At 43.0% G+C, this 23,500-nt stretch overlaps 1 protein-coding gene across 2 annotated transcripts in view; it reads right to left on the bottom strand.

Annotated features, from left to right (window-relative positions):
- The window catches only part of FBXO10 (F-box protein 10), a 57,831-nt gene that overhangs the window by 34,099 nt on the left and 232 nt on the right, over positions 1–23,500 (bottom strand). The window contains exon 1 of one of the 2 annotated variants that reach the window (XM_043565623.1): positions 20,836–21,183. The exons of the other annotated variant lie outside the window; for it this stretch is intronic. Coding sequence (XP_043421558.1) covers positions 20,836–20,910 — 75 coding nt within the window. The 5' untranslated portion in view covers positions 20,911–21,183. Of the gene's footprint in view, positions 1–20,835; positions 21,184–23,500 lie in introns of those variants that run through there. 2 annotated transcript variants of the gene reach the window in all.

The raw sequence follows: 23,500 nt of genomic DNA on the forward strand, positions 1-23,500 counted from the left end.
CTCTCAGCGCAGAGCCTGCCATGGGGTTCGATCCCATGAACCTGAGCCGAAATCAAGAGTTGGACGCTTAACCAACCAAGCCACCCGGGGTGCCCCGAATTTTTTTTTGAAGTTTTATTGAGATAATTGTAGATAACTGTAGGTCCACATGCACTTGTAAGAAATAAGAGACAGCTCTTGCTTACATTCCTAGTTTCACTCAGTGGTAACATTGTGCAAGACTATGATCACAGCCAGCATAGTGACACTGGCACAATCTACCACCTTAATCAGATCTCCCGTTTCACTTGTACTCATTTTTGTGTCTGTATTACGTTCTATGCAATCTTACCACCTGTGTCGGTTCCTGTATCCACTCCCACAGTCAAGACGCCGAAAAATTCTGACACAAGATCCCTCGTGTTACTCTTTTATGATCACACCTACCACCCTGCTGACTCCTCTTCCCTGTTCTTAATCCCTGACAACCATTCATCTGTCTCCCATTTCTAAAACTGTGTCACTTCAAAGATATGTGTAAATGGAATTATACAATACCTGATCTCTTGGGATTGGCTTTTTTGCACTCTGCATAATTCCCTGGAGATTCATTCAAGTTGTGTGCATCAGTACTTTGTTCCTCTGTAAAGCTGAGGAACATTTCACGGTGTGGATGTGCCACAGTGCACATCTGCAGAATCTTGACAAGTGCATTCACGCATATAATCTCAAACCGTATCAAAAATAGAATATTCCCTCACGACTCTTCTGTCAATTCCTACCCCAAATCCCAAGAGGCAACCATTGTTGTGACTTTTCTACTATAGATTAGTTTTGTCTGTTCTAGAATTTCATATAAATGGAAACACGCCATATGTATTCTTTTGTGTTAAGACTTCTTTTGCTTAGTATAACATTTTTGATACTTATTCATTTTGTTGCATGCATCAGTAGCTCGTCCCTTTTTATTGCTCAGTAGTTATTTCATTGTACATTAATATATCACAGTTTTAAAAAATCAGTTCTCCTATAGATGGAAAACTGAACTGTTTCCAATTTGGGGCGATTATGAATAATGCTGTTAGTATTCTTAGGCAAGTGCTTTGTGGACATATGTTTTAATTTCTCTTGAGTAAATACCTACAAATGGAATTGCTGGGTCTTTTTTCCAAATAAGTTGCACATTTTACACTCTCACTGAGAATGTGTAAGAAATACTGTTGCTTTACAACTTCACTACCATTTATGGTTGTTGGTCTAATTCTATCATTCTGGGGGGATGTAATGGCATCTCATTTTGGTTTTAATTCTCACTTCCCTCATGACTAATGATGTTGAGCACTTTTTCATGTACTTACTGCCATTCATAAATCTCCTTTTAGAAGTGTCTTAACATTTATTTTTTTTCTAGTTGGTTTTTTTTTTATTATTCAATTATAGGACTTTTTAATGTAATCTTTGCCAGACATGTTTTGTGAATATTTTCTCCCAGTCTGTAGCTTATCTTTTCATTTTCTTAAGGGTATCATTTGATGAGAAGTTTTAAATTTTGATGAAGTCTAATTCACCTTTTTAATTTTATTTTTTAATTATTTGAGAGAAAGACAGAATGTGAGCATGAGTTGGGGAGGGGGCAGAGGGAGAGAGAGACAATCCTCTCTCTGGGATCATGACCTGAGCTGAAACCAAGAGTTGGATGCTCAACCAACTGAGCCACCCAGGCACTCCTCACCTTTTTAAAATGATTCCTTTTAACTGAGAAGCCTTTGCTAATTCCCATGTCATGAAGATATTCCCCCATATTCTAAAAGTTTTGTGGTTTTAATTTTTACATTTTGATCTATGATCCATCATGAATTAATTTTTGCTATGGTACGAGGTAGTGATTGAAATTAATTTTTTATGTGAGTATTCAGTTATTCCAACACCATTTGCTGAAAAGAACCTCCTCTCCCCAGTTGGTTTGTTTTGGTGCCTTTGTCAAAAATCAAATGACAACAGTGTGGGTCTATTTCTGGGTGATTTATTGTTTCATGGATCTATTTGTTAATCCTTATGACAGCACCACACTAGCACTATGCTTCTCACACTTTTCCTTTTATGAAATGTGCTTCTGGTGTCAAGTCTAAGAACACTTCACCTAGCTCTGAATCCTGAAGACTTTCTCCTGTGCTTTTCCTAAATACTTTATAATATTAGTTTTTACATTTAGGTCTGTGATCCATTTTGATTTAATTTTCAATTAAAGTGTAAGGCTTAGGTTGAAGGTTTGGGTTTTTTGTTTTTGTTGTTTTTTGTTTTTTGGCCTATGGTTGTCCAACTGTTCCAGCACTGTTTGTGGAAAAGACTATCCTTTCTCCATTGAATTGCTTTTGCACTTTTGACAAAAATCAGTTGAGTTTATTTCTGTCCTGGTATCTTTCTTTTTTAAATATTTTTAAAATGTTTATTTATTTTTGAGAGAGAGTGAGACAGAGAGACAGAGAGGAGGGGCAGTGAGAGGGAGACACAGAATCTGAAGCAGGCTTCAGGCTCTGAGCTGTCAGCACAGAGCCTGACACGGGCTCAAACCCATGAACTGCGATGCGAGATCATGATCAGATGCTTAACCAACTGAGTCACCCAGGTACCCGTATCCTCGTATCTTTAAATGGAAGCACTATTTCAAGACCACAACCAGGGTATTAATGATGTTTACTTCCACCCTGTTTCTAAGGCCTCTCAGTAGACTTCTATTTCCTCTATTAGATTGAGGGGTTCTTTGGGGATAGGGACTGGATACTTTGACTTCAGAAGGCTCAATACCTGGTCTGACCCTCTTTTCTACTCCAGCTATTCAGGGCAACAGAACAGACAAGAAAATCATTCTAAGCAACAGGATACCTAGTTTAGGATACTAGACAGGATATTAGACAGGATACTCTAAAACCAGGTCCACTCTCCCCAGATACAACAAGAGTGAGACTGGTTTTTCCCAGGTTCTGGGTTCTTACAGGAAATGATGACAATAAGTAAACCAGAGGAGATAACTACATGATTTATTATTACCCATAACTGACTTGACCAGAGTCAATGGGAAAAGAAACAGGTCAGCAGAACTTTTGGTAAGATTAAGTTAACCCTTCTATATATATTTAACTCTCACAGAACTCCTTCTTTCCCTCACGACTTCCTATCTTTGCATTCCACATCCCTCTCAAACTTCTTCCCAGACCTTAGGTGGCTCTGCCTCTAATTACTCATTTCCCAATTTAAATGTTGCTCTTCTCATTATGATGTCATTTGCATGAAGAAGGAGCTCTGATGCCAGGGCCACTCTGAGTGGGTTAGATGTAGTTCAGTCTCAATTAGGCCCTCTCTTCCAACTGTTTTTGGCTCACTTCATTCATAAGATAACAATAGGGGTGTCTGGGTGGCTTAGTCGGTTAAACGTCCCATTTTGGCTCAGGCATGATCTCATGGTTCATGGGTTCAAGCCCTGTGTTGGGCTCTGTGCTGACAGCTCAGAGCCTGAAGCCTGCTTCCCATTCTGTGTCTCCCTCTCTCTCGGCCCCTCCTCCATTCATGCTCTCTGTCTCAGAAATAAATAAACATTAAAAAAAAAAAAAGATAACAACAACAAAATTATTTTGCTGTTTTCCCATTAGGTCTTGGTGACCTGTACAGGGTTCTCTGAATTCAGTGACTTCATCTATCACATTGCTTCTAGCTGGTCTTGACCCTTCACACAGTCCCTTTCTTGTGACTAGCTCAGATACAGCCTCCTTCTCCCAAATACTAGATGCCCCTCTAATCGTCTGTGTCCCATATGGTTTACATTTATCTTTTTCAATTTTTTAGCTCCCTATTAGAAGGAGCTCATTTATAATACTTTTTAAGCTGTCTTTGCTTCGCCTGTTTTTTCTTTATTATTTTGCACTTCAATGTAAAATCATCAGAAGAACACTATTATCCTCATTTTAACAAGTTCCTATATGAAAGCATGTAAATTATCAACCACCCAAGTATTTCTTCCCAAAGGGTTATCTTCTTCTTTTTTTAAAGTTTATCTATTTTGAGAGGAGGGGGGGTGCAGAGAGACGGAGAGAGAGAATCCCAAGCAGGTTCCACACTGTCAGAGCAGAGTCCAATACAGGGCTCGAACTCACAAACCGTGAGACCATGACCTGAGCAGAAAACCAAGAGTTTTGCCTTGTGGTGCACAGGAGAGAGGGGCACGAAAGAGAAACAGAATCCTGCACCATCAGCGTGGAGCCCAGTGTAGGCTTGATCTCACGAACCATGATATCATGACCTGAGTTGAAATCAAGAGTCCGACACTCAACCAACTGAGCCACCCAGGCGCCCCTTGAAGGAGCATCTTTTGATCATTAAGAGCTTTGACTTATCTCTTATGCTCCTTGTTCTTTGTCTCTACCTCCCACTTCCCAAGTTATTAGCTTCTCTGATTAGAACTGTATGGTGTTCTTCCTGGAAGCACCATACACTGTGTACTTTCTGACATGTACTTTCTGACATGCCTTATCCATGATGTTCTTTCCTTCCACTAGGGACAACTCTGATAGCTGTTTGAGAGTGGATCAGCTAACCTTAAGGGACCTAACCTGTATAGACTTCCAGGTGAGAGACTCCCATATGGCCTTTTGTATTTTCATTTTCGTTTGTTTCCATATATTTTTTAATTTCTTCTCTAATTGCCTGGTTGACCCACTCATTCGTTAGTAGGGTGTTCTTTAACCTCCATGCTTTTGGAGGTTTTCCAGACTTTTTTCTGTGGTTGATTTCAAGCTTCATAGCATTGTGGTCTGAAAGTAAGCATGGTATAATTTCAATTCTTGTAAACTTATGAAGGGCTGTTTTGTGACCCAGTATATGATCTATCTTGGAGAATGTTCCATGTGCACTCGAGAAGAAAGTATATTCTGTTGCTTTGGGATGCAGAGTTCTAAATATATCTGTCAAGTCCATCTGATCCAATGTCTCATTCAGGGCCCTTGTTTCTTTATTGACCGTGTGTCTAGATGATCTATCCATGTCTGTAAGTGGTGTATTAAAGTCCCCTGCAATTACCACATTCTTATCAATAAGGTTGCTTATGTTTATGAGTAATTGTTTTATATATTTGGGGGCTCCGGTATTCGGTGCATAGACATTTATAATTGTTAGCTCTTCCTGATGGATAGACCCTGTAACTATTATATAATGTCCTTCTTCATCTCTTGTTACAGCCTTTAATTTAAAGTCTAGTTTGTCTGATATAAGTATGGCTACTCCAGCTTTCTTTTGGCTTCCAGTCGCATGATAAATAGTTCTCCATCCCCTCACTCTCAATCTAAAGGTGTCCTCAGGTCTAAAATGAGTCTCTTGTAGAAGCAAATAGATGGGTCTTGTTTTTTTATCCATTCTGATACCCTATGTCTTTTGGTTGGCGCATTTAATCCATTTACATTCAGTGTTATTATAGAAAGATACGGGTTTAGAGTCATTGTGATGTCTGTATGTTTTATGCTTATAGTGATGTCTCTGGGACTTTGTCTCACAGGGTCCCCCTTAGGATCTCTTGTAGGGCTGGTTTAGTGGTGACAAATTCCTTCAGTTTTTGTTTGTTTGGGAAGACCTTTATCTCTCCTTCTATTCTAAATGACAGACTTGCTGGATAAAGGATTCTTGGCTGCATATTTTTTCTGTCTAGCACCCTGAAAATCTCGTGCCAATTCTTTCTGGCCTGCCAAGTTTCAAAAGAGAGATCAGTCACGAGTCTTATAGGTCTCCCTTTATATGTGAGGGCACGTTTACCCCTTGCTGCTTTCAGAATTTTCTCTTTATCCTTGTATTTTGCCAGTTTCACTATGATATGTCGTGCAGAAGATCGATTCAAGTTACGTCTGAAGGGAGTTCTCTGTGCCTCTTGGATTTCAATGCCTTTTTCCTTCCCCAGTTCAGGGAAGTTCTCAGCTATGATTTCTTCAAGTACCCCTTCAGCACCTTTCCCTCTCTCTTCCTCCTGTGGGATACCAATTATGCGTATATTATTTCTTTTTAGTGTATCACTTAATTCTCTAATTTTCCCCTCATACTCCTGGATTTTTTTATCACTCTTTTTCTCAGCTTCCTCTTTTTCCATAACTTTATCTTCTAGTTCACCTATTCTCTCCTCTGCCTCTTCAAGCCGAGCTGTGGTGGTTTCCATTTTGTTATGCATTTCGTTTAAAGTGTTTTTCAGCTCCTCGTGACTGTTCCTTAGTCCCTTGATCTCTGTAGCAAGAGATTCTCTGCTGTCCTGTATACTGTTTTCAAGCCCAGCGATTAATTTTATGACTATTATTCTAAATTCACTTTCTGTTATATTATTTAAATCCTTTTTGATCAGCTCATTAGCTGTTGTTATTTCCTGGAGATTCTTCTGAGGGGAGTTCTTCCGCTTGGTCATTTTGGATAGTCCCTGGCGTGGTGAGGACCTGCAGGGCACTTCCCCTGTGCTGTGGTGTATAACTGGAGTTGGTGGGCGGGGCCGCAGTCAGACCTGATGTCTGCCCCCAGCCCACCGCTGGGGCCACAGTCAGACTGGTGTGTGCCTTCTCTTCCCCTCTCCTAGGGGTGGGATTCACTGTAGGGTGGTGTGGCTCGTCTGGGCTACTTGCACCCTGCCAGGCTTGTGATGCTGGGGATCTGGCGTATTAGCTGGGGTGGGTAGGCAAGGTGCTCGGGGGCAGGAGGGACAGGCTTAGATCGCTTCTCCTTAGGTGATCCACTTCAGGAGGGGCCCTGTGGCAGCGGGAGGGAGTCAGATCCACTGCCGGAGGTTTGGCTCCGCAGAAGCGCAGAGTTGGGTGTTTGCGCGGAGCGAGCAAGTTCCCTGGCAGGAACCGGTTCCCTTTGGGATTTCGGCTGGGGGATGGGCGGGGGAGATGGCGCTGGCGAGCGCCTTTGTTCCCCACCAAACTGAGCTCTGTTGTCAGGGGGCTCAGCAGCTCTCCTTCCCTTTGTCCTCCAGCCTTCCCGCTTTCCGAGCAGAGCTGTTAATTTATGACCTCCCAGACGCTAAGTCACGCTTGCTGTCGGAACACAGTCCGCCCGGCCCCTCCGCTTTTGCAAGCCAGACTCGGGGGCTCTGCTTGGCCGGCGAGCCGCCCCTCCGCCCTGGCTCCCTCCCGCCAGTCCTTGGAGCGCGCACCGCCTCGCCGCCCTTCCTACCCTCTTCCGTGGGCCTCTCGTCTGCGTTTGGCTCCGGTGACTCTGTTCTGCTAATCCTCTGGCGGTTTTCTGGGTTATTTAGGCAGGTGTAGATGGAATCTAAGTGATCAGCAGGACGTGCGGTGAGCCCAGTGTCCTCCTAAGCCGCCATCTTGCCGCAACTCCTCCCATATGGCCTTTTGTAGATCTGCCCGGTAGGGTCTCCTCTGGGACCCATTGCTAATGGTCACTATACCCAAATTACAACTACTCACCCTGATAACCACATCTTACCTCACTGCTGCCTTGAACCTTGTTCATTATATAACAGCCAACCTACCATATGTATGCCCCATGTGACATCTCACAGCACCCAGCACTGTCAACTTCTATCCCAGATGAGTTTTCCCAGTTACCATAGCAGTCCATCAATAAGCAATACACTGGGTCACCACAACTGCATTATAGAGACTACAGCAAGAACCAAACATACTATCGAATACCTGCACAAACTACATGCTTAATAATAGTGTTTTTAAGTAAACGAATAAGCAGAGGTCAATTTCCATCATGCCCCCACCCCAATTTTTAGTTAATTTATTTTTTTAAACTTACGTAAATTTACTATGTAAACCCAGTTTCAAAGACCTTCCCTCTCCATTCAAGTTTCCTGTATCCATACAGAAACTCCCGTGTAGAAATTCTTAAAGTTCCACGGTGAATAAAAAAATTAAATAGGGGCGCCTGGGTGGCGCAGTCGGTTAAGCGTCCGACTTCAACCAGGTCACGATCTCGCGGTCCGTGAGTTCGAGCCCCGTGTCAGGCTCTGGGCTGATGGCTCGGAGCCTGGAGCCTGTTTCCGATTCTGTGTCTCCCCCTCTCTCTGCCCCTCCCCCGTTCATGCTCTGTCTCTCTCTGTCCCAAAAATAAATAAACGTTTGGAAAAAAAAAAAATTAAAAAAAAAATTAAATAATAAAAATCCCTTTTATTCCTTGGTTCCTTTGTTTTGTCAATATAGCCCTTATGGAGTGTGGGGGATACTGGGATGAGAAAAAAGTGATAGAAAATGGACAACCTAGGATAGAAAGAATTGGAGTACTGCAGCTTACAGAGCTCAAAAGGAAAGAACATCTTTTATTTTTTTGAGAGACAAAGAGAGAGCATGAGCCAGGAGAGGGGCAGAGGGAGAGAGAGAATCTTAAGCAGAACATTAAGAAAAAACATTTTTAAACCAGACTTGGTGAGACTTCCCATAACAGTGGTTCTTAAAATGTGACTCTTGACCACCTACCTCAAAATCACCCGGGGCCTGTTCCTAGCTCCACTTCGCATCTTCAGAATGAGAATCTTTGGAGTGGAACCAATTATCTGCATGCTTATCAGGCTTCCTGGTGAATGCATAAAAAGGGCCCCTATTCCAAACTTTGGTGCAGCATCCTCAATGAATGGCTCTCCTCAACTTTTAACCTTCTGGGTGATACGGCCCTCCTTGTATCATCTTGAAGTCAGAAGACCTGGACCGTGTTGTATGAAACCTTGAGCAAGTCACTTAATACCCTGGGCTACAGTTTCCTCATATATAAATTGGAGACCTTGATACTACCCCCAAAGGACAGCTGTAAGAATGAATAAGATCCAATGCACCTTGTGTTGGTAATCAGTGCTTTTCACCAGCTATTCCCAGTTTCCCCTCCTGGGCACTTGATAGGATTGCACCGGTCCTTCCTATGGTTGGGTGGGGCCACATAGCTAGTATTAATCAATGAGTTTTTTTGTTTTTTAGAGAGACAGAGACAGAGAGAGAGAGAGAGAGAGAGAATATATTAGTTGGGGAGTGGGGCAGAGAGAGGAGAGAGAATCCCAAGTAGGCTCCACACTCAGCACAGAGCCCCATGTGGGGCTCGATTCCACAACCCTGGGATCATGTCCTTAGCTGAAATCAAGAGTTGGATGCTCAACCGACTGATCCACCCATGTGTCCCAATCAATGAGTTTTGCGGAGAAGAGGTATGTGCTACTTCTCGACTATGCAAGATCATCCAGAGCTCTGTTTTTCTCTGGCATAGCAACTGGCAACATTTGCGATGATGGCTACTCTGGTAGGATAAGCAGAATCCCCATGCTGACCCAAAATAGACGCATACCATTTATAAAATATAATCCTTTGTTTTGGGTTAAGGCACTAAGAATCTGGGGACTGTTACTATAGTATAACCTAGCCCTTCTCGACTGATAGAGCATGTGAAACTCTAAAGGGCACTAGTATGAAGCCCTTGGACACCATGAGATTGCCCATTCCATGGCTTGTCTGTAGCAACTTCAGCGTATTTCCTACAACTGAGCCAAAATCTAGCTCTTAGTTACTTCCTCAGTTAGTCTCAGTTCTGTTACCCCGGGACCACTGGAATTCTGGTCTCTTTTACATGTTGCATGTTTGGCATAGGCCTTGGATGCCAAACTTGGAAGCTTGTACTCTGTTTAGTGTAGGTTGCTCAGGAGGGGAGTGGCCTGATCAGAGCTATATTTCAAGGAGATTCATCCAGCAGAGGTATGCCAGGTAGAACGGTGAGGGCAGAAACTCACAACTTTGCAAATATAAAATGACAATTTCTTTCCCTTAGGATGATGTGAGGGTCTCCAGGGGATTTGGGGCAAAGGTGCCTGCCAGAGAAACTATTGGGACTTCAGTTTGCTCAGGATTCCAAGAAGCCTACCCAATAGTGGAAAGCTAAGGGTCTCGTAGCAGGCCCGTCAAGGGAAGGAAGACATGCCAGCAGGGGATTTTCTACCCTTCAGCACTTGCCTTCCTCCAAACTTGGCCATGTCCTCAATGCTAGCAATCCTCACGGGCTGAATCTAGAATGAGGCTGACAATTCTACCCTCAGAACCCCTCTGAACTCAAAGAGTATTTCCTTTTATTCAACTGTCCCATTCCCTGTTGTTCCATTTGGCTTTATTTACTGTATCTTTACACTAATCCATGGGGATTCATGCAGCAATAGGGATTTCCATAACCAGGTAACAACAAAAAAAAAAGGTATTCAAGTTTTGCCCTTCATTTTTGCCACTGGGGCCTCTGAGCTATGGAATTAAAAGTAACAAGTGTCCCCCAGGGCTCATGCACCTGGAGTGTGAGCCTGTAAGGAGCTGGAGAAACGACAGTGGGCACTTGTTTGGGATAGGAGGGAGCAGGTCCTGTGGTAGGGCTCAAGCTGTTTCCCTTTGTTTGTGTGTTCCCAAGAGTGTGAGAACTTAGGGCTTCTGTGTGGCACCCTCCTAACCCTCTGGGCCACCTGCTGTCTCCAGCCTCAGTGGGTGGGCAGAGGCCGCCCTCCTGGGAGGTGAGTCCCTTAAGACTTGGTTCTCAGCAAGCAAGCTCTACTGCTTCCCAGCCCTGTGATTTTGAGACAAATACTTTAACTTCTCTGAGCCTATTTCCTCATCTGTAAACAGGCTAATGATGGCTGTCCTGCAACACCTCATGAGGATTTTGAGAATTTCCAAAGACAAATAATCGTTTATTCAACAAATAGTCATAGATTGTTTACTGTTGTGCTAGACATTATTTTAAGTACTAACAAGGAATAAACAAGACAGAGTCCCTACCTTTAGAGACAGACAATACATTTTAAAAATAATAACACTGGGGAGCCTCTCAGCACAGAGCCTGCTTTGGATCCTCTGTCCTCTCTCTCTCTGCCTTTCCCTGGCTTGCGCTCTCTCTCTGTCCCTCTCAAAATAAATAAACTTAACAAATAACAAAAGCATAAATGCTATAAGGAGAAATAAAGCAGGCTAAGGGGTATGCATGCACATGTGCCATTTTAGATAGCGTTGTCAAGGAAGGTCTCTGAGGAAGTGACATTTGAACAGAGACCTGAATGACATTTAAAGTCACGGGATGGGATGAGATCACTAGAGAGAAAGAGAGAGAAGTCTGATGACCAAGTCCTCGCCAGCCTAACACCTAAAGGGCATGAAATGGAATAGGAGTCAGCAAAAATCGGGGGTGAATACTGGCCAGTTTGCTGTGCGTCATGATGGGCAGGCAAGGTGGGGTCAGGACTAAAACCTTTAGTAACATCTATATATTTCACCTAGGCTTCTGTGAGGGGATTTGTGGGGTGGGTGGGAGGGACACGAGGGAGTGCAGCGTTACACCACAAGGACTACCCGTGTGAAACGCCAGAGGGTGTATGCAGATGTAGACTGGCCAGGTGACTCAGTGTCTGAATACCTACCATGAGGAAATTCACTGTGATGAATTAGACACACTCTCTGCCCTCAAGGAGCTTATCTTTTTCTAAATAATGTGCTTTTCTTTATTGTGTACCTCTCCTGAACAAGTCTCATAAGGGCAGAAACTTTATATCATTGCTTTGTATTATGCCTGGAACTCTGTCTTGCCCGTCATAGGTGCTCAATAAACATTTACCAAATAAATGAGTAATCACCATCATCATTATCTGGTACATTAGAATAGCTGAGACTATTAGCCACAGAATTCCTTCTGTGACATAGATCCCTATGGAATAAAAAAATAAGTAAATAAAACCCAAGTACGTAGTCCACACTTACAATGTATAAGACTGTGTGGTGAACACTGTGAGCAAATCAGGAATAAGACAAAGATCCTATCCTCAAGTCTGGTAGGAGACAAAGGTATCTCTACCCCAAAAAACAACCCCCTAAAAAAACACAAAACCACAGTATATGTGAAAAATTACTCAGCTGCCATAAGAGGGAAAGCCTTTGTTTAAAGCCTATAAATGTGACCTCCAGCTAGGGAAATCAGCCAATAGTAACAGAAAGTAACAAAAACAGCAACAGCTACCATTTACTAAGCACAAATATTTGAAGGACACCACATTAAGCATTTTTCATGCATTATTTCATTTTATTCTCTCAACATTCCTTCAAAGCCCTACAACTCAGAATGCTGTTCCTAGGACCTAGAAGCTGGTTAGAAATGCCAACTCTTGGGAGTCGGTAGAATGTCCGACTCTTGGTTTTGGCTCAGGCCATGGGCTCACAGTTTCATGAGTTCGAGTCCCATGTCAGGCTCCGTGCTGGGATTCTCTGTCTCCCTCTCTCTCCTCCCCTCCCCGACTTGTGCTGTTTCTGGCTCTCTCAAAATAAATAAAAAAGACTTTAAAAAAAAAAAAAGAAATGCCATATCTTGGGCACTGTCCCATTACCAATGGATCAGAATTGCCATTTTAACAAGGATCACCAGGGCACTGATGGGCACACTTATGTTTGAGAAGCACTGACCTAAAGTATTACTGTCTTCATTTTACAAATGAAGAAACTAAGTCTGGGAGAAACTAATGTGACAAACGACTTACCCCAAATCACTTTGCTAGAGTGCAGCAGAATCCCCTTGTGAACCAGGTCTGACCCCAAAGACTAGGTTTTTAACAAGAGCGGGCATCTGAGCTGCACTCTGAGATATGGGTAGGGCTGGGGCATCCAGAGAATGCAGAAAAGGAGACCATAGGCAGAGGAAAAGAGTGTCCACAAAGCTGCAGGGTAAGAAACCTCTAGCCAGGCTGAGTACACGGGAAGAAGCTCAGTCTGGCTGCAGCTCCAGAAGCCTGAAAGAGTCAGGAAGAAAGACCAACTGATCGGTTCACAGAGCTTTCGTTAACTTGGAAGTCAGTGGGGAACTGTGCTGAGTTCCAGCACAAAAGAACCTACCCCATAACAAGAGGACTCAAAAGGGACTCAAAAGGCTTCTAGTTTGGGTTCTGCGACTCCCTCACTGGGTAATCTTGAACACAGGGGACTCCACAACTCAGCTTTGCACATTATGCAAACAGCTTTCATGTTCTTCATTGTTTACTGAAGAAAATGCACTTACTTTCTACCCAGAGAAGACCACATCAGTGTCAAAATGGCAAGAATTTTGCTTTTAATAAAGAAAAAATGCGAGGCGGGGGGAGGATCTAGAACAGCTCAGAACTCTAGTATGCACAAAGGGGGAAAAAAGATATATCTTCTCACATTACGAAGCATACTAAACACCAGTGTAAGTAACTACACACTGTATTAAGCAGTTGTAACAGGTTCATGATTTTAGATCTTTCTTCAAATAAAAGTAAACTTTTCTAGAGTTCTGTGGATTTTAGTCTGAAAGCACACAGAGTAAAATACTGTAAACCAAGAAAGAGCCCTGCATATATACCTACACATGTACTATTGGAAATGAGACAAAACCTAAAACTTTGAAGATGACAAACATCTCAGCTGGGCTTTTCATCATTCCTTCAAACCTCAGCTCTTCAGCAGCCTGAAAAATAACCAGCTGTTTCTTATTTCAGCTTTGAAATTTGATGGCACAGACCAGAAGGCTGTGTTTTGATGTGTGTTTGGTGTTGAGCGTGGTTGGGAGCCCTGAGGGCCCTCTCTCCCTCCTTCAATGCACTGCCCATCCATTGCTGTTCACCTACAGAGTGCACTGGGGTGGGAATCCCAAAACCTGGGTTTTAGTCCTGATTCTAATAAACTAAGTGACCTTGAGGGGGCAGGAAAAGGTGTGTTGAGGACTAAGTACCAGGTGCTTTTTATGTTATCTCAAGGAGCAATTAACACAACTTAAGAGGCAGTGGCTTCTTATCCACAGTTCCAGGAATAAAGTGCCTCTGCTCTTCAGTTAGTAAGCAAGACAGCTGTGGTTCCTAACCTGGACTGAGTCCAAAGTCTCTGTTCTTTCCACTACAACAGCCTGCCTCCTGGTTCCCTTCCTGAGATTTGGGGGTTCTTAACTTGTGAAATCATGGTAGAGGACTTTCTAACCTCACTTTGCAGACACATAAACTCACAGATCATGAAATATGAATGAATTTAATCCTGCAATTATTATGCAGTGTTAGAGCACTGGGACTCTTGGCAGGCACAGTGTGTAGAGGGAACACCTGACCAGCTCCTTTCTCACCACCTCCTGCCCCCCACTCGACCACACACCCGTTCCCAGCCATTTCTCCTTAATCAATCTCAGCTTGAGGCAATTCCACACCAAGTGATTGTTGCTTTACACCAGAAATTACACATTCAATGGAGTCAGACCATCCTATGTCTCAGCTTCCTTATCTATAAAAGTGGGGATAATAATACCTTAGGGAGTTGTTGTGAGGATGAAATGAGGGAATGGATGGAAATCACTTAACATCGTGCCAGACACATAGCAAACACACAATAAATGGTGATGAATTCCTTCTCTCCTAGGACCTTTTCTTTCCCTAAATGCCTTTCTTTCATTGTAATGCATTTGAACCAACCCTCCGAAATCTTAGAAACAAAAATTAATTATAGGCAATAAGTTTGGGTTTTCTGTAGTGAGGTCAGGAACAAGGAGACCATGGAGGGAGGGGAGCTCCCTGGCCAACAATGCAGACACTGACACCAGGCCAAAGAGTGGGTGTGTTCTTTATTGTAACGGAGCCAACAAGTTTTGTAGCTGCTGACCATCCAATGACAAAGAGAGTGAGTTTTCTTTTCAGAACAAGTCATCAGCAGCAATGGAAATTCAACCACATGGGCACGGCTCCCAAGTTCTGAATATCTGTTCTAGTGAGTCTTCTGATCACAGCAAGTGCAAATAAGGGGTGGGGGGTGATTTATCATAAGGGTTTGTGTGGACTATAAAGGATTTTATAGAATAGGACCACAGTAGGGCTGGGTCTCCCAGAGTCTAGAATGAAAGGGCTGGATCAGCAGCTAGCCTGTGGGTCTTCGCTCACCACATGGCTCAGCCGCTCAAGGGCTGGCTCCAATCTCCTTTCACCTGGAGTCTCTACGCACTTTTCTCTACCTCAGTGCTTCTGCTTCCTCATAGTACCAGCTAGCCAGGACTCCTCAAAGGCCTGACTCTACCTCATGGCTTCTCTCTACATACCATGTCAGCTTCCATTTCTGTAGCTAAGTGCTCTTCTATAATTCCCAGTTCAAATTTCTAAGAACATGCATCTCTTTTCCACTAGTTCATGTCATATCACAGGTCCTTGGTGAGCCTAGGAATTGGCTGTTTTTAGGTCTGACATCCAGCTCTGGCCCAGTAAGTTCTGTCTAGGGAGCAGGGACAGAGCAAGATCTTATGGTAGAAAACATGGTTGGGGCGCCTGGGTGGCGCAGTCGGTTAAGCGTCCGACTTCAGCCAGGTCACGATCTCGCGGTCCCTGAGTTCGAGCCCCGCGTCAGGCTCTGGGCTGATGGCTTGGAGCCTGGAGCCTGCTTCCGGTTCTGTGTCTCCCTCTCTCTCTGCCCCTCCCCCGTTCATGCTCTGTCTCTCTCTGTCCCAAAAATAAATAAACGTTGAAAAAAAAATTAAAAAAAAAAAAAAAGAAAACATGGTTATGTGGGGATGACGTGAACAGAAGTTGTGGATGTAGAAGTTTCTCTTAGAAAGGCCATGGGAATGGCAAGCGCCACGGCTGACCTGTTGATTACACCTCAGCATATCAGACAGGCTCACGCTAGCTCTCCCTCGTCTCTGCTGCTGTGGACTACCAAGCTGTCCTCAGCCAACAATGCCAAAACACCCGCTGGCATTGGTTGGTGGTGAAGGAATGGTCTGACCAGACTCCTCCTTCCCTGTCAGTGGGCTCATGAGGAGGTGACGTCCTCCCACTTTTCCTTGTAGAGTTTAATTGAGTTAATTCCGATCACATCCTCTTTTTTCTGCATGTCACTCTTCCCAGCCACTACTTGGCACAGTGGACTGTGGTGGCTGTCACTTTTGTCTCCCAGCACACCTTCCCTCTTCTGGTTCCTTAGAGGAGCTCCACACACTCCCGCTCCATTTAGTCCAGTTAGAGGTGGGGCTGTCATTCATAGTGCCTCCGCCCTCCACCTCATCCTTGACCCAAAGTAGAATCAAAAAGATCCCATCCCTCCTGCCAGGGATGGGGACAACTCAGAAGAGTTCATCTGAGGAATGAAGCCGGATTAAGACAAGCAAGGCTGACTGACTGGGAGAGATGGAGAGGAGACAGTCCTAAAAAGATTTTTTTGAACTCTTGGATCCAGCTATGCAGTTTTATAAGCAAACAGATTTTCTTGTTAGAGTTCAGAGTCCTGACAAAATCATATCATTTTCTCAAGTAAATTCTTTGCTCTCTCACCTTTTTCCTCCCTCATTACATTTGTTCCATCTGTGGGTCCATATATGTGTCTAATCAAAGCTGGCACACTGTGTTACAACTAGTCTACCACTAAGCAGGATGGGGATAAATAAGAGATCAAGTGGTCTAAGGTCCCCATACCATCCAAAAAAAGCATAGGGATATTTACCACTCCATAATTTATCAACTTTGGTTAAATTAAAGTTTCAAGGGTAACCATTAAAGAAGAGCAAGTGCAAAATGTCCAAACTAGAAAAAGAGCAAGTGACTAAAACTATCCCAAAAGAAGGGAAGAAAGAGCTAGAACAAAATGGAGTACTTGCAGGACAAATACATTAAAAGCATAAAATACGAAGACAGACGTAAACCTAAATACATCAGTGGTTATATTAAACAAATATAGACTAAATTTTCCAAAGAGACAAAAACAGGTGATAAAAAAACAAAACCCACATGCTGCTTATAAAAGACAAATCTAAAACAAATAGCACAGAAAGGATGAAATGAAACAGATGGAAAAAGATATACCTGGCATAGACTCACTAAAAACAGTTGGTGTAGCTACACTGGTATCAGATAAAATAGAATTTAAGGCCTCCCCTCCTCCAAACAAACAAACAGACAAACAAACAAAAACCCACCATTCTTTTACTAGAGATAAAAAAGGCAACCTCATAATGATAAAAGGTTAATTCACCAGGAAGATATAACTTCATATTTGTGTACACTTGATAATAGGGCTCAAAGATATAATGCAAAAAATTAAAAGGTGAAATAGGCAAATTCATAACCATAGTTGGATATTTTAACACATTTCTCTCTGTAATAGCTAGAATAGATAAAAATAAACTAGTAACAACAAAGAAGACTGGAATATAATTAATAAATTTGAATTCAATAACTGCTGAAGTCACATTACTTTCAAGCACACATGTAACATTTATAAAAATAGACCACAAAAAGAGCCCTAACAAAAATCTCAAAGGATTAAAATTATACAGAACAAACTCACTGACCATAATCACTTAAAAAAGATAACTAGAAAATACTTGTATGTTTGAAAATTAAGAAACACATTTCTAAGATACCTATGAGTCAAAGGGGAAATCACAATGGAAATTGGAAAACATCTGGAAATAAATGACTAAAATACCACGTATCAAAACTCTGAGCACATACTAAGTACCATCTGGAGGACAATGTGCAGCCTAAAATGGAAAGAATAAAAAGGACAAAAATGAATGAACTTTTCAAGAAGTTTGGGGAAAAAAAAACCCCAAAATATTTCCAAGGAAAGAATGAAAAAAGAGCAAAACTTAATGAAAGAAAGAGAAAACCAACTTACTATGGAGAATATCAGTGAAGACAAAACTAGTTCTTTGAAAGTAACTTCTACTGAAACTAAAGAATTAAAGGGATAAAATATAAAAATGAACTGTAATGAGAAGGGGGACATCTCTACAGACACTGAAAACATTAAAATAACAAGGAAATATAATGAACAATTTTATATAAATTTGAAACCTTAAAAGGAACCAATTCCTGGAAAAATATCACTTGATAAAACTAAAGAAGAAAAATTTTTAATTGTGTTGGAATCATTAAAAACATTGAATCTGGGGGCTCCTGGGTGGCTCAGTTGGTTAAGCTTCAGACTTTGGCTCAGGTCATGATCTCACGGTTTGTGAGTTTGAGCCCCGTGTTGGGTTCTGTGCTGACAGCTCAGAGCCTGGAGCCTGCTTCAGATTCTGTGTCTCCCTCTCTGTCTCCCACCCCCACCCCACACTCTGTCTGTCCTTCTCTCAAAAATAAACATTTAAAAGAAAAAACCAAAGGGATGTCTGAGTAACTCGGTTCAGCATCTGATTTTTGCTCAGGTCATGGTCTCACGGTTCGTGCGTTCAGGCCCCACGCTGGGCTCTGCGCTGACAGCTCAAAGCCTGGAGCCTGCTTCAGATTCTGTGTCTCCCTCTCTCTCTGTCCCTCACCTGCTCACTCTTGCTCTCTCTCTTTCAAAAATAAATAAAAATTAAAAAACATTGAATCTGTAGTCGAAAATAACACAACAAAAGAAAATACAGTTCCAGACCCTGATGGCTTCATCACTGAGTTCTCCCAAAAACTCAGGAGACCATGGAAAAGAAACTAGAATGGATGGTGGAGGAGGAAGATAACGGCTTTAGTTACAGTTTTTCACTAGCTACAGCAGCAGAGATTGTAATTTGTCCCACTAACTTTCCTCTAGTAAGTTTTCCCAGAATTTGTGACCAGGGAGCTGTATCTGGATGGAGTAAATTTAACAAAAGAAAAGAATGTATTTCAATGGAGTGTAGAGAATACTATTAGACCTAACCAGTGTCTCTTTACTAGCTAGCATCCTCCAGATGGAGTGTCACATAGGGACTCACAGATGTCCCTTCAGAAAACTGCCACTTCACCTGGTTATACTTCTCCCCCACTCCTGCCCCCAATACTGCTTCCCTCATTCTCCTTTTCCTGAGCACTTTTCCCAATATACCACTTGAACAAGAATCCCCATTTCAGGCCCTGTTTCTAGAAAACAGGATCTAAGATATCACCATTTAAGAGGGTAAAAAGAGAGTCACAGAATAGGAAAAGATACTTTAAAAACACATAACTCGGAGCGCCTGGGTGGCTCAGTCCATTAAGCACCTGTCTTCGGCTCAGGTCATGATCACGTGGTTTGTGAGTTCAAGACCCATGTCGGGCTCTGTGCTGACAGCTTGGAGCCTGGAGCCTGCTTCGGATTCTGTGTCTTCTTCTCTCTCTGGCCCTCCCCCACTTGTGCTCTGTCTCTATCAAAAATAAATAAATGTAAAAAAAAAATTAAAAAAAAAAACACACACATAACTCAGGGTGTCTGGGTGCCTCAGTCTGTTAAGCAGCCAACTCTTGATTTCGGCTCAGGTCATGAGCTCAGGGTTTGTGAGTTTGGGCCCGGCATCAGGCTCCACGCTGACAGTGCTGGAGCTTGCTTGGGATCCTCTGTCTCCCTCTCCTCTGCCCCTTCCCTGCTTGCTAGTTCTCTCTCAAATACACTTTCAAATTTTTTGAAAAAAAAAAAAAAAAACTTAAAAAAAAATCCCATATAACTGACAAGGGACCACTAACCAAAAAAACAAAAACAAAAAACCCAAAAACCTCCAAAAATTAATAAGAAAAACTGAAAAGCAGGCAAAAGGCTTGAATTAGGCAGTTCACAAAAGAGGCCACCCAATTAATCAATAAAAAAGTGCTCAACATTAGTTATAACCAAGGAAAAGAAAATTAAAACCACATAGGATATCACTCTAGGCCCACGAGAATAATTTAAAATTTTTAAATAGACAATACTGAGTATCTGCAAGGATACAAAGCAGCTAGAACTCTGACATGCTGCTGGTAAGAAAGTAAACTGCTACAATCACTTAGAAAACTGGAGTTATCTAGCAAAGCAATTCCATTTTGACATATATAACCTAAAGAAGCTTCACAAACACAATAGCAAATGTCTAAGGATATGCTTGGCTGCACTGTTCTTGGTATTCAGAAGCTATAAGCAACACAAGTATCTAAACCATATGACACAAATTCAATGTGACATATAACATGAAACACTGTTAGCAATGAAAATAAGTGTGGTAACCTCATGGATGCAACACACAAACAAGTATGGCAAAAGAAGCAAACACAAAACACACACTACGGTAGGATTTTCTGTAAGAAATTAAAAAACTAGTAAAATTCAACTATACCGTTTTAAGGATGCAGATATAGGTGACAAAACTACAAAGAAAAACAAATGGTTATCACGTAAGTCAAAATAGTGGTTTCTTCTGGGAAGGAGGTTATGATTTGGAAGGGAGACTACTGAGTATTGGCAATGTTCCACTTCTTGACATGGGCGGTGGTTTCCCTTATGCACATTTGAGGGGTTTCCTTGCATGCATTCTTGTTACAGCTAATATTTTTAAAGTTTAAAATAAAGTCAGTGAAACAAATATATCAATTATTGTTTGATTCTTAGAAAAGTTGAGGGAATTTCATTTTTAAATTAAAACCTTGTCCCCAAATCTTTAACAGGGTATATACCACTTAAATTTTGCAATAATGCCTACTTTTCTCCACTACAGGTGGAGAAATGGTCTCCTGGGAACAGATCGTTTTTGCCAAGAGTTACCAGAGGACCCCTCTTATACATGAAAAGTTGAATAGGCACACAAAGTTCTGGGGTAGCTAACTGCCATTCCTGAGAATCCGTGGTAGGCAGAATCCTGGAGGGAAAGTAGAACCAATTTGCCAAAAAGCCCTGGGTTAGGGTAAGGAAAGGACTGAATCTCCAAACCTTGACAAAAGGTTTGAAAAATAGGGAAATCTAGGTGGTCTGGGATGACCCTGACAAAGGCTGCTAGCACAAAAGGGTCCCATATGCCCCCAAAGGGAACTCATGGGAGGATTGGGGAAACCCAGCCTGGTGACATGCTCAACACACTGCCCAGAGTGAGGTGCTTTGGGGAGAATGGCTAAGCATGTGAGCACAAACTAAAAAAAGCTCTAACCTTGGAATCCAAGCATGGGATCAAGCTGGCGGGAACCTGGTCCAATAAGGGCGTTGAGCAGCAGTGACCACACATCCTTGGACCGTGCAGGACAGCTCTTCAATAGTGATACCATATAGCTGTGTCAGAAATAACAAGGTGGATGGACTGCTCAGACTCTGCAGTTCTCTCTCCTCTGGAGAGTGGAAGACTGACTTCTTTGGATCGTCTAAGCTCCCAGGAAGTTTGAAAGTAGGAGATATTGGAATTCTCACTAATGAGGGCATTAAAGGACTTAGGAGATGACTTGGAAAGATAAATTTTTGACTGCATTAGAACCCAACAGGTGAAACAAGACACACAGGTTAAACATCTGAAACAAACTCTTAATCAAATGGCTCTATTATCTACCTTTATACATGCAATACCATATGTATGAATAGGAAACTAATATGTCACTCACTAAGCTAACACAAAGAGGGAAATGAGAGAAATTAGCAGGCATTTCAAACAGGGCCCATGACAGGTGACTTAAGAGAGGGTTCATTCACTAAGACAAATGGAAAGAACAAGGGCTTCTTGTACCCTCTATTATTACCATGTGGCTGAGGCACATAAAAGGAACTGGTTTCTTTCACATCTTCCTTGAAGAGCATCATTACTATGTGATGTCTTCTTGGTTGCCGAGGACACTCCCTCTCACCTGAGAGCTCTTGCTGGCTTCTAATCCACACCTTTATCAGAGCCCCACAGATCTGCCTGCCTCTTGCATGTGGGAATGTCCACAGATTATTCCCCCAAAGATTCCGAGTTCCCCAAACCAGGGTCTATCTTCGTTTTTATCTGTTTCTGCTTATTCCCACTCTTCTTGGGCCTGGAACCAATACATATTCGTTAAAGGAAAGAATAAAGGAGGAAGGAATAGTATGAACGCACTGCAACTGAAAAAAAAATTGAGGGCCACCACCAGAGTACAGACACCCACAGCGAACTGGGGACTGCTTGACCACATTTTACTTAACAGCTACTTGTGCTATCATAAAAACAATTCTTCTGATAACCATGGAAACCAAAACGAAGGCACTGTGGCGAGGGTGGCTCTTTTCAGAAATAATACACAATAAGAGGCCTGAAACCAGAAAGACAAAGAAATCCAAGTGCTCCAGGCCAGAAGGAAATCCTTTCCTAAAAGCCCTGACAAAGCAGCATTTTCTTCAGTTTCCAGAGGTTTCAAGAAAGGCTCAGGGACTGCCTTGACAGATCATGAAATAATTCAGACCTCTCTATGTGCTTCTGTCTCTTGGGGCCAGCTGCTAAGGCAAAAGCTCGCTGGGAGACAGAACTTATTGTTATCATAAAATGTACTGAGAACAAGCAAAGGGAGAGAAACATATTTCATCTCTAGCTCCTAATAGGTGTACAAGCACACAGTAGGTGCTCCATAAATACCTGCTGAATAATGAAGAATCAGGTTAGGACTAAGGGGAAGCACAGCATCTGGTTAACAGTGTGTGTTCTTTCTACCACCTAGGGCCAACAACCTGTTGGGTGCTGAGGCCTGAAGTCCTGTCCTCATTCTGGGTCCAGTTTCTCCATGTGCAAGAGGAGACAGCTGGATTAGACAGTTTCCCAGGCATCTTCCTACTCTAACAGTCAATCACTGTACTGTGCTTTTTTTGGTGGCAGCACATGCCTGGCACTTTTCTTTCCCCTCAGAGGGAATCTGATACCCATCTGCTCCAGTACATTAATGTTCCCATCCTGCCTGACTCATTTGGTAGGAACAACAGGTTCACATGCCAGTGGTAAATGAGAAGGCAAAGGGGGCCCAGAAAGAGAAACAAGGAAAGGATCCCACTTGGCCTCTTTCTTAGGAAACCAAAGCAGCACTCTTTTTAGGACTAACTATTGGGAAACTGAAGTGCGATTATTCTAAACACCTCTCACGCGAAGCACTCTCTAGCTTACTAAATTAATTGAATAATATTTATATGAAAAGGTCTATCCATTGAACATTTGTGTGCCGGACACTGTGCTAAGCTCTTTATACTGAACCTCACAGCAACCTCATGAGCTAAGTATTATTATTATCGTCTTTTAACAGATGAGGGGTCTGTCTGGCTCAAGGTCAACAGCTGGTAACTGGTAGAACTAGGACTTGAACCCACGTCTAACTTACTCCAGAGTTCCGGCTCCTCCCATCGCTTTCCCACCCGTGCTCCGCCGTAGTCCTTTGAGGGAGGCAGAGCAGGTGTTACCACCTTTACTTTAAAGATGGAGAAACAGACTCTCCGAGAGGCTTGCCATTTGCACAAAACACAGGGGACACTTAATAGTAGCTGCCCGGTCCCAGACCAGTGCCCCAGCATTCCCGGGAGGGGGGCTCTTCCCACCCCAGGAGTCGGCTTCTTCCTCTTGGACTTCGCGTACACACTCGCAAAACCTCAAGGCTGAAGGCAACCGAGGAGATCCACCTTTCCAGCCGGGTCGTTTTACAGGAGGGGAAAACGAAGCACTAGGCGCGGCTGAGCCTCCAGGTGCCAGCAGAGCGCGGGGCCGCGGGCGGCCTGAGGGCACCCTCTCCCGGTCCCGCCAGGGCCAGGTGCTCAGCTTCTGCCAGGACCGAGCGGCGCCGCCAGGCGCCCGGGCCGCCCCCTGCTCCGGGCCCCGGGCATCCCGGGGACGC

Source organism: Prionailurus bengalensis, chromosome D4 (assembly GCF_016509475.1).
Source record: "Prionailurus bengalensis isolate Pbe53 chromosome D4, Fcat_Pben_1.1_paternal_pri, whole genome shotgun sequence".
NCBI lineage: Eukaryota > Metazoa > Chordata > Mammalia > Carnivora > Felidae > Prionailurus > Prionailurus bengalensis.